Below are 12,275 nucleotides of genomic sequence, written 5' to 3'. Positions count from 1 at the left end.
AGGGGAAGAGACGGGTACTTGTTACCATTATGGATCAGCACGGCTTTGAGGCTCCTGGATGAGCTGACAATTAAGAGGCGCCACTCATTCTGGTTACAGGCGATTCCGATTGCCTCGAACAGACTGGTCACATTGGGGCAGAAGCAGAGCCCATCTTGACAGGTGAAGAAGCTGGAAAAAGGTTGGTGATGCTTTCACTGATCTGCGACTTGCACTCTTTCATCCAGCAAGTTCCACTGCTTGAGCCTAGACATCAAAAGCTTGGCATTTGACTTGGTGAGACCAAGATCTCTAATCAAGTCATTGAGGTCTTTTTGGTTGGGGTAGTATGGGTTTTTCTCCTCAGTTCCACTTCTGAAATCCCTCAAAGTCCATATCCTTGATGCTCATCTTGATAAATTCAAGGAGAACATGGGAGCGTACTCAGAGGAGCAAGGCGAGCGCTTCCATCAGGATATACTGGACTTTGAACACCGCTACCAAGGACAGTATAATGAGAACATGATGGGAGACTACATTTGGGGGCTGATTCATGAAAGTGATTTACAGTGTAATCGGAAAAACTACTCCTAAATCTTTTGTAGTAATTTTTGTATTACTTTAGTGTGTGTGTGTGTGTATGTGTGTGTGTATGTGTGTGTATGTATATATATATATATATATATATATATATATATATATATATATATATATATATATATATATATATGTGTGTGTTAATCTGGATTCATATTTTGTTTTTTTCTGACTTTATGTGAACAAAAAGATACAAATTTGCCCTTTTTCTCATTGGAAATAGGTAAATTTCAAAATATCACTCTCCTGGTCACAAAAGCAATGTTTGTGGTGAATAATAGCCATTTTCTATACTTTCGAGGCATAAGCAATTAGAAAATAACACTTACTACCCAGGAACCAAAAAATAAAAAAATAAAAAATTGTTACACAGTGTTATTAATGCATGGTATCTAGTAAGTTAGTAATTAATTTGCTGAAAAGGATTAGCGAATGATGAGTTCCCTCATAGGAATAATCAAGTAACTATGGTCAACAAGATCACACGGGAGGTCGGCATGTTGTTTCCGAGAGTAACAGTACCCTAGGATCCACCACATTATGCCAACTCACTGTCAAGCGCAATCTCCCATCAGACATTTTTGCATCGGCTCCAGTGTGTTTACCTCCCCTTGTGGCAGTGTGGGAGACCCTGGTTCCGATCCTGCACTGAAAAGCAAAGCAGGAAGTAATTGCTTTTGCATAATCAGTGATCAGTGTGCTTCAGAGGTTGCATTTTTTCCTCCAACATTAAATTTTGACTCTATGGTTAGATTTTGACTCGCTTATGGATGGATTTAGGTTTGGGGTTTGGTTTGGCCAGTACAGTTTATAAAATATGCATTCCTCTTCACTGTATTACATCCTGTACAGCTAAAAAAAACAAGGGTCTGTCTGCATCCTGCAAAATTAGTACAAGCTCATTACACACTCACTGTGCACCCCCCACAAATAACCAGCGAAAAGCTTGAGTCTTATAACAGTTGGATGTCGCATTCATACACTGTTTTTTGTGTTTATTCAGAGTCCACAGCAAACCTACACTTACTCCAAACAACCGTAACAACAAAAAATAAAAAAAAGTTTTTTAAATTATTAAATATACCACAACTTAAATGTTCTATTAAATACAATCGTACTGCCGTATTACTAGGTAGCGACGTGAGGAGAAATGTGATGATGAGGAATGAAGAGGAGAAAAAACTATGCTAAGTTAACAGAGGTAACTTAAAAGAGGTAGTTTTTGGCTAACCAGAACAAAGAAATGTTTATCTTCGGTTTAATAATATGATGTGTGACATATAATTTAAAAGTTATTCTTTGTTATATTTACACAGTTAAAAAACATGAATCATACAGCAATTGCATTTGATTGTAATTGTTCTTTTAGCCGATAGCATCGCTTTATGATCCGGGGGTGGGGGGGCTTTATTTGGAGTGGGCGTGTCGTGTAATGGGTGTTCCTTGTTGTCTTGAAGGACACAGACAGATACACTTGACCCATTCGCCCAACAACACTTTCCGTCTTGGCCACTGGGGTCTGTGTTTTCGAATTTCAGTAAGCACACACCGATTTATGCTAAAGAAAGGTCAGCCTACTGTTTCTGATTTCACTGTGAGATCAGTCTGCTATGGTCACCGGGAATTATTTTCCCCCGCAAGTGGGTGGGCCCTCCTTTCAGATTGTTTCTATACATAACTCTAAGAGTAGGTACATTCAAAATGGGCTCATCATTTAAGACTAACCCTGATAATCTACCGAGCAAGTGTAGTAGGATGAAATAATTTGTGGTAATAGGCCACGTACACACTATAATTTTCTGGAGTGACAACCACATTTAAATGCGAGAGTGAATCCCCTACATTTTCCTTCTATGTGTACGGAATACAGGAGATACTCCTGCAGTTATGATGATTGAGAAGTGATAACCATAGCAATGCTGCATCGCCTGTGATCTAGAAACAAGAATACCACCACTTTAACCCGTTTTGTATTTGCTATTTTTGAGCAAAGATATTATCCAGAATCTGGCAATGTTAAGTATGTTTAGATGGAAGAATCATTTTGTTTTGTTTATGCTCGTCTAAGCGGCAGTTGTTCTCAACTGGTATTGCTTGAACTCCTATTGTTATTTTTTGCATTTAGCATTGTTTATCCTGCTGTCTGTGACCCTATCAGAACAGATCTGTTGAGAACCGCTGATGTACAGGTTAACCTGAGACCGCAGTGCTGATGAGAGAAACTACAGTGGAGAGTGAGACTGGTATATATGAAGACAGACACATCTCACACAAGCTAACCACATCATATCTTAACCACATCAACAACTAGTTGTTCAGTTTGGTTCCGTACACACTATGTTGAATTTACGAAACTGCAGTTGTCACTGCAGAGTTAATTCAGTTATAGAATGTGGTTGTCACTCCCGTAAATTGCCGAACTGTTTTGTGATTTTACAGTTGCTGTGTGGACAATAACTGTACACACTGATGAACCTTCCAGCTGTAATTTACATAGGACCATGTGTCGAGTTATGCTCCACATATTTGCTATTGCTTGCACTTTTGTGACCACCTATAGTGTATGCAATATAGTTATGTCCCCTTCTTATAATACAACTCATGCATTCACCTCAGGGGCACTCATTGTGTAATGGCCCCTGGAGATAGATTGCTCATAGTATTGGCTTCAGTCTATCAGTGAGCCTTGAGAAAACAATAAAAATTAGAGATCTACTCGAGATTCTTTGCAACATTATATGTGAAAGGATCCAGACATTGGCAGTCAAACTTCTACCAAAAGAATAGTTCAAGCTGGAGATCCTGAGTCGAAACTGGTATTGCCACTGAGGCAGAAAGAGGCACAGAGCTGCCATTCAAACGTCTAACAAAGGCATTTATTTGGGTGGCTTTAGTGGGCACAGCCTATTAAAAATATTTTCGTAATTAAAAGCCCCTTTGCTGAAAAACAAGAATGAAAAAAGAAGCTATTATGTGTGCTAACAAACCATAAAGTCCAAGCTTTAATGGGAGCATTAGCTGTTCTATGCTGTGCTTTGCTCTGCATCGGTAGAGAGCTGGCAGGGACCTGAGGAGATGGATTTATATCTTGTGATTGTGTAGGAAATCCAGTCCAGATCTCTACATGCCCCATCAGGTTGCTTCATACCTCTGAGACCTCTGCAAATGTTACTCTGCTTCTACTCATGATGTCATCTCATTTGCCAACCATTACAAGAAGTAAATAGGACTAGCTCTGTGCACTAGCCAGTTTCTGATGTGTTGTCCCTGCTGAAAAAACCTGCATAGCTGGCCACCAGCTGTTGTGTTTTGGATGCTGGTTACCAACATGGGATTCTGGTTTGATGGTGTCTCCTACAGGCTTCTTAACTAATATAACCAGCGAGATGTCCTAGGTCAAGCAGCTTTTAGTTCTGCTGGTAAACAACATGGCTCTGCTGGTCCACTAGCTAGACCAGCTCCAAACCAGCCTGTGCTGCATTTCCCAAAAGCATTGCAAGCTTAAGTTGTTCGTAGAGACCATTTCTACAATCTACTTAAGCTCATGAAGATTTTGGGACAAGGAGCCCTGGACCGGCATGGAAATTCATACTGGTCTAAGGTGGTCTTCTCAGCAGGGGTTTTAAATTGGCATGTCATGTAGTATTTTACTAGATTTCAGGCAGTCTTGCCAATGCATTTCAGTGGTCTCAGTAAGGGGTTATACCCCAGTAGAACTTTAGCACTGAAATCCTTCCACTGCATGTCTCATGAGCACACAGTCTGAAGGAAATTTACCTTATTTGGCTGCAGTGGTTCTTGAGTTGTCATGGATTGCGGTATCACCATCGCTTTAGAGCCGTGATATTTACTTTTGCATTTAACAACGTCAACTTTGATTTTGCCTAAACTTTTTCACAGACTTTTTTTTTTTCTCCCTATTTCTCCCCAATTTTGAATGCCCAACTCCCAGTGTGCTCTAAGTCCTCATGGTGGCGTAGTGACTTGCCTCAGTCCGGGTGGCAGAGGACGAATCTCAGTTGCCTCCGTGTCTGAGACCGTCAATCCGCACATCTTATCACGTGGCTTGTTGAGCACGTTACCGCAGAGACAGCGCGTGTGGAGGCTTCACGCTATTCTCCGTGGCATCCACGCTCAACTCACCACGTGCCGCACGGAGAGCGAGAACCACATTATAGCGACCATGAGGAGGTTAACCCATGGGACTCTACCCTCCCTAGCAACCAGGCCAATTTGGTTGCTTACGAGGCCTGGCTGGAGTCACTCAGCATGCCCTGGATTTTCACAGACCGTTTTTAAAACATTCTCCATTTCACAGCATGGCTACAGACCAGTGTAACACGCCTGTTGGATATCTGTTGTAAGGTAAAACATGTTGCAAAACTCAAAAGCTGAATTTGAGAACTTGTACAATAAATATTTGTACATGTACACTGGCGGCCAAAAGTTTGGAATAATATACAGATTTTGGAAAGAAATCGGTACTTTTATTCATCAAAGTGGCATTCAACTGATCACAATGTATAGTCAGGACATTAATAATGTGAAAAATTACTATTACAATTAAAAAAAAAACTACTTCAGAGAGTTCTCATCAAAAAATCCTCCACAGGCAGCAATGATAGCTTTGCAGACCCTTGGCATTCTAGCTGTCAGTTTGTCCAGATACTCAGGTGACCCCACGCTTCCTGTAACACTTGCCATAGATGTGGCTGTCTTGTCGTGCACTTCTCATGCACCTTACAGTATAGCTGATCCCACAAAACTCAATGGGGTTAAGATCCATAACACTCTTTTCCAATTATCTGTTGTCCAGTGTCTGTGTTTCTTTGTTCACTCTATCCTTTTTCTTTTTGTTTTCTGTTTCAAAAGTGCCTTTTTCTTTGCAGTTCTTCCCATAAGGCCTGCACCCCTGAGTCTTCTCTTTACTGTTGTACATGAAACTGGTGCTGTGTGGGTAGAATTCAATGAAGCTGTCAGCTGAGGACATGTGAGGCATCTATTTCTCAAACTAGAGACTCTGATGTACTCTTTCTCTTGTTTAGTTGTACATCTGGCTTTCCACATCTTTTTCTGTCCTTGTTAGAGCCAGTTGTCCTTTGTCTTTGAAGACTGTAGTGTACACCTTTGTATGAAATATTCAGTTTTTTGGCAATTTCAAGCAGTGTATAGCCTTTATTCCTCAAAACAATGATTGACTGATGAGTTTCTAGAGAAAGAGTTTCTTTTTTGCCATTTTTGACCTAATATTGACCTTAATACATGCCAGTCTATTGCATACTGTGACAACTCAAAAACAAACACAAAGACAATGTTAAGCTTCATTTAACGAACTAAATAGCTTTCAACTGTGTTTTGATATGGCAAGTGATTTTCTAGTACCAAATTAGCAATTTAGCATGATTACTCAAGGATAAGGTGTTGGAGTGATGGCTGTTGGAAATGGGGCCTGTCTAGATTTGATCAAAAATGACTTTATTGACCTAATCCTTCCAATGTCCTGCAAAAAATACTCCACAAAACAAACTCCAGCTAATAGGAGGCACAAGCACAAAGAACGAGCAGATTCATCCACAACTGTCCCGAAGGAGTGTTATTCCACAAAACAAACTCCAGCCGCTAGGCAGAACCAGCACAAAAAGAAACAAGAAAGGCACCCAGATATCTCGGATGGTCAGATGTATGCTCAGCGAGACAAGCTCACTTGGGGGCCACGTGAGAAACACCAAATGGCTTACTCGCCCCATTATCTCTATGAAAGACAATGCTTGCTGTGGGCATGTAAATATTTTGCGGCCATCCTTAGTATCTGTTCTCAATTTTGCCAGAAACATCAGTGCAAAAGCGATCTTCCGTTGATGTAGGACTTTCTTGCATTCCTTGAATCGATCACATTTCTCTTTTGTCGAAATCGCAAAGTCTGGAAACAAGAAAATGCTGCAGTTCTTCCAAGAAAGCATTACTTTATTCCTCGCCTCGCGTAACATGAGATATTTATCGGATGATCTCAGAAATTTGGCCAGAACTGATCGGGGCCCTCAGCAGATCTGCAAGCCGGGACTCTGTGAGCTCGCTTGATTTCCAGCTTATGGCCTGTTATGTCGAGCAGACTCAGGAAGAGCTCGTCTAGGAACTTCACCATATCTCGGCCTTCCTCGTTCTCAGGAATTCCAACAATTTGGACATTATTTAGCCAATTATGATTCTCAAGGTCATCCAGCTTTTCCCAAATGCACTGTAAATCTGCTTTGGTCGCTAGTAGATTAGCAGCTAATTCCCTCTCCGATCCATTTCTCGACGTCCCCGATTCTTGTAACCAACTCAGAGAATTTCGCCTCCATCGCCATAATCGTTCGACGTATTACAGCCAGATCTTCCAGGTCCGCTACGACTTTTGCCAGCATTACAAACATGTTGGACAGTTGGCGTTGAATTTCTCCCACCACACCGTCCAAACCGAGTCCCTGGTCTGCAGCCTTGTCTGAGGTATCAGCTTGAGCACATAAGTGTCTTTTCTCCAGAGCCTGAGGATTTTGAATTTTGACATGTCTTCTTAGAACAGTTATGTAGCAGGGTGTATCGTATCTCATTGGTTTATGACATAAAAAGAATTAAAAACTAGCAAAATGTGCAGAGCTTATCGTTCACACGTCCGACCCTCACATGGCGCCACGTGACTTCCCAAAAATGACTTTTTTTCAAATAGGGATGGTGCTGTTTTTTACATCAGTAATGTCCTGACTATACTTTGTGATCAGTTGAATGCCACTTTGGTGAATTAAAGTACCAATTTCCTTCTGAAACAGCTAAATCTGTACATTATTCCAAACCTTTGGCTGCCAGTGTAAGTCAACACACATTATGTGAGTAAAGTTAGCTTTGACTCTTTCTGTGTAATGTGTGTCCAAAGATGAGATGCACACACTATTTTCTTTGAATAATGTATCTTTTACTATCCTTTCTGTCATTTACTGTCGTTGATCAAAAAGTAAAACTAAACTAATCTTACATTGCTCGGATGAGGTTAAAACTTGCTCGCAGAACTGCCGGTACTCCTAAAGAGGTAGTACCATTTTAGCACTTGTTATACATATCAATGTAAACTCAATGTAAATACTTGTAAATCGTACAAATTATGTACAGTACTGTGCAAAAGTTTTAGGCACTTGTGAAAAATGTTGCATAGTGAGGATGTCTTCAAAAATAATGCCATAAATAGTTTTCATTTATCAATTAACATCATACATAGTCCAGTAAACATAACAAAAGCTTAATATTTGGTGTGGCCACCTTTGCCTTTAAAACAGCCCCAATTCTCCTAGGTACACCTGGACACAGTTTTTCTTAGTTGTTGGCAGATAGGATGTACTAAACTTCTTGGAGAATTCACCACAGTTCTTCTATCTATTTAGGCTCAGTTGCTTCTGTCTCTTCATGTAATCCCAGACTGACTCGATGTTCAGTAGGAGGCTCTGTGGGGACAATGCCATCTCTTGCAGAGTGCCCTGTTCTTCTATTCTAATCTTTTTTATTTGAAAAAGTAATGTTTGGGTGTATAAAATGTATTTTTCCTATTGACACACTAAAGCTGAAGATACAAATAACCATCTTAAGACAAATGTTTTTTGTGAAACATCTTAAGTGCCTAAAACATTTGCACAGTACTGTATATAAACAAACATGATACAAAATTTAGTAAGTGTAAGAAATTTTTAAATATCTAAATATTTAAAGTGGAAATCATACATTATGAAATATTTTAACTTCATCATTTAACAAATAGGCTCTTTCAGGATCTGAGCAGAGGTTTGATAAAAACCTGTGTATAGCCCTGCCCCATTTTTTTCACTTACTAAATTGTATATGCAGAATTCTGTTTTCATCAATAGGTTGCAACCTTGTGAATATTTTGTATTAAAAATGTGTGTGTAATTTCAAACTGTGACATCATATAAATTGATAGAATGTAAAATTTTTAAAGAGCTATAACGTGATTAAAATGGCTTGCTTAGTATCTTTTTCAGTTTCATTATGCTTACATGTCATCAAAAGACTTAGAATCGCTATTGGCTTATATTTTTTCTCCAACGTGTTCATAGAGGGTTGTAGTGCTAATTGAAGATGTTGAGGAGCTCTGTTGTGATTCATCTCTACAGTTTGATTCACCTCCCAGCCTGACCACACTGGGATTTGGGAGACAAACTAAGACCAGTCTAAGCTGGTTGATTCTATTTTAAGCTGTTTTTTAGATCCAAACATCTGCATTTTCTAATACCTCCCATGTGACTGCAACATCATATTGATGAATGCACTTGTTTAGATCACAGAACATTAAGAACATTTAATCATATGAGCACATTTAGTAAACTTGATAACTATAATTTGTTAATAACCTGACCATTCTTGTACTCTTTGTTGTTCTGTCTTTGTGCAGATCTTTGTGTTGTGTCATGGCCTGCTCCAGCTCACTCAGCTCTTGTACAGCTCTTACTTCAAAAGCACCATCACCACAATAGAGATACGCTTTGGCCTGGATAGCCTTTCCTCAGGAACCATTTCTTCCCTCCACGAGGTACTGAACACTTCACACAATTAGCCAATGAGAATTTGTAATATTTAGCTTGGTTGAGATCTACTCTAGTGGAGCCATTGAAATTAAAGATGGCACCACCAGGCTTGGACTCCTAGCCTGGCCAAGCTGCTTAGGCCGGTCTGTATTGCTGGTTTTAGAGGGGTTTTGGGCACTTGTCAGATGTTCAGTCTGGGAGACCAGCTGGCCGACCAGCTAAACGCTAGTTTGACCAAACCTGGACTGTCTAGACCATCTGAAGACCACCTTAACCAGGCTGGAAGACCATCTAAACCAACCAAGACCAGCAATCCAACTTTGGCTGATTTAAGATGTATTTTTATTTTATTTATTTAATTTTGAAATTCTCTAATTTGGGAAAGTGAATTCTAGATGTGATGGCATTTAATCTATACAAATATTTTCTTTCTTGCTGCCATCCAGTTAGCTGTTAGCTGTTGCAAATCAATGAGTGTCATATTGTTGTTGTTGTTGTGAATTGATGAGTTTAAAGAATGAACCTAAAACTGTCAAATATACAGTTTAGGGATCATTATATTAAAATATTTGATGACAGAATGCAGCAATTGACCAATCATAATTAAACATTCCAGAGCAATAAATATTGATGAATAGAAATAGATTGGCTACTTTGTGTGACATGTTTTTCTGCTCTTTGTAGGTAGGAAACACAGTGTTGATAGCGTTTGTCAGTTACTTGGGTAGTCGGGTTCATCGACCTCGCTTCATTGGACTGGGTGGCCTGCTAATGTCAATTAGTGCCCTGATCCTAGCTCTACCTCACTTCCTGTCTCAGCCCTACACCTTTGACTCTGTTCTACATGGTGAGAGCTCAATATTTTTCTGCATTACTTTATTAATTATAAAGTTAAATACTAAACAAACCACAACCTGCTCTGCATTCTGAATGGCAGGAACATACAGCAGTCAGTGCGCAAAATAGACAGGAAGTGGTACAGTCATATCCACAGACCTTATTATGTCTTTCGTTCATAATAAGAATCACACAAGCTGAAAAAAAAATATGTGGAAACATATTAACATATGTAACATATCTGTTCGAATAAATTTTAATTCTGCATCTCTCTTTATCCCTATTTTCTGTTTTTATTTGTTTTTCTGTTTATGTTCTTTCATGCTCCAGAGTAATGAATCTTAGCCCCTAAACTCATCAAAATTTTAATACCAGTAGCTTCATTTAAAAGGTCTCAAGTCGCTCTGTAGTAACCTAGACAAAACAAAGTAAGGATCTAAAATGGCATAGCTGGATGATAAACATCAGCTTAGACATAACAGAGGTTATAATGCAGAGAGGACTATAGAAAGTTGCTGCAGAAAGGGATACTGTACTGTTGTGACCCTCCACAAACCACTGCTTAGACAGGGTTTAGCATTAGGTTGGGAAAAATGCCATGAGGAAATAAATAAAGTTAAAAAAGGAGAGAACAAAGAGGAAAAAGGGAAAGAGATGAGAACATAAAAGATTAGATGAGGTACAAAAGAGGCAAGACTGCAAAGATCCTTGCTTTCATTGCTCAGACTCAAGTTAAGATCACCTGGAATTTAGTCCAGAAGATAAAAGTTAACTCCCTACATCTTTTAGTTTTTCATCACTTTAGTTTTTACTTCCCCTATTCTGCCTGCAGATACTGTGATTTGACCTTACACATTACAATAGTATGCAAAGGTTAAAGTAAATATGTAGCCAGTCATTTTAAACCTTAACCTTCAGGAGTGGCAAATCATGCCTTATTTTATTGTGCCCCCAGCAAATTGCAGGAGATTATTCTTGCTGTGTGAGCACTTTTGCCTCCAGTACAATGGCCCCAAAAAGCCACATGTAAAACTGTATAATGAAATGACATTCATACATTTATTATTATGGCCAAATACATTTTTAGGCATGCATATTATGCATATGTTGTGCTCATCACCAGCCCTTGAGAAAATCAAACATTTATCAAAGTTGTTACTAAACATGAATATTTGGAAGACTGATAACATTTGGCACTGATAATGGTTAGATGAAGTTCTAATGTGGTGTATCTCTGTGTTTTAAACCAACAGCAAAAAGACAGGACATGTGTTATTTGCATGCAAATGCAACAGGTGCTGAGGTTTGTGGTCAGGAGGATACCCGGAAGCTTGTGGACACCAGTAAATTTTGGGTATTAATGGCTACGGCCCAGCTGCTGTTTGGAATCGGTTCTGTTCCTATCCAGCCTTTTGGCATCTCTTACATAGATGACTTTGCAGGGCCTGAAAATTCTCCTCTCTATATTGGTAAGTTCTGTTTTGAAGTTATTACTTATTAAAAAAGAACTGTGAAGAATAATTAGATGTCTTTTTTGTATATTTCAGCTATTCTCTTTGCTGTGTCAGTGTTTGGACCTTCTTTTGGATACCTCCTGGGCTCTGTGGTTCTGCGGATTTATGTGGACGTGGACAGAGCCGATTCTAGTTTGTTTCCTTTTAAATCCTAGCAATAGACTATTCCTTTTCGGTATGTTACTCTTGTAATTAATGAAGATACATTATTACATGTTACGCAGTTTCTGTTCTACAGGGGAGGCATTGGAGTTAACCCCTACTGACCCTCGCTGGGTTGGCGCATGGTGGATGGGTCTGCTCATCACTGCTGGAGGTCTCGCTCTCACCTCCATCCCATACTTCTTCTTTCCTAAAACCCTTCATGTGGAGAAGGTCAGTTGTGCATTTGTATTAGTAACAAATAAACCGAAATCGAGCCAAGAGCAAAGCTACTTGGGTTTTATGCATTCACAGTGAACACAGTGAGTCTTGACAAATGGCACTTATATTAAACAGTGCTCGTACCCATCAGACAGAGGGATATATTGCTCGTTTTTTATATGCTTGTGGAAACATTTGCAAAACATCATCTTTATAAATACGTTGTTAAGCAAAATACTCTTTCAGTTTCTTTTCACTGAAAGAAACACACTCAACACAATTCACAATATTAAACACGGAAGAGTTAAAAAGATACGCTGTTCATCGGAGCACAAGCAGGGAGGTAAAAAATAATCGACTCGTTAAGGTGTGCCATTTCACCAATGAAGTGAACATTTGAGCATCCAGAGCATGAGAG

At 39.4% G+C, this 12,275-nt stretch overlaps 1 protein-coding gene across 1 annotated transcript in view; it reads left to right on the top strand.

Annotated features, from left to right (window-relative positions):
- LOC127445728 (solute carrier organic anion transporter family member 2A1-like) overlaps nucleotides 1-12,275 on the top strand; it is a 39,893-nt gene that overhangs the window by 5,655 nt on the left and 21,963 nt on the right. Inside the window, exons 2-6 of the mRNA XM_051705985.1 lie at nucleotides 9,011-9,148; nucleotides 9,828-9,990; nucleotides 11,234-11,449; nucleotides 11,528-11,626; nucleotides 11,733-11,869. Coding sequence (XP_051561945.1) covers nucleotides 9,011-9,148; nucleotides 9,828-9,990; nucleotides 11,234-11,449; nucleotides 11,528-11,626; nucleotides 11,733-11,869 — 753 coding nt within the window. The remainder of the gene's footprint in view (nucleotides 1-9,010; nucleotides 9,149-9,827; nucleotides 9,991-11,233; nucleotides 11,450-11,527; nucleotides 11,627-11,732; nucleotides 11,870-12,275) is intronic.

Source organism: Myxocyprinus asiaticus, chromosome 9 (genome assembly GCF_019703515.2).
Source record: "Myxocyprinus asiaticus isolate MX2 ecotype Aquarium Trade chromosome 9, UBuf_Myxa_2, whole genome shotgun sequence".
In the NCBI taxonomy this organism is placed as follows: Eukaryota; Metazoa; Chordata; class Actinopteri; order Cypriniformes; family Catostomidae; genus Myxocyprinus; species Myxocyprinus asiaticus.
This window is presented reverse-complemented; position numbering and strand designations above follow the sequence as displayed.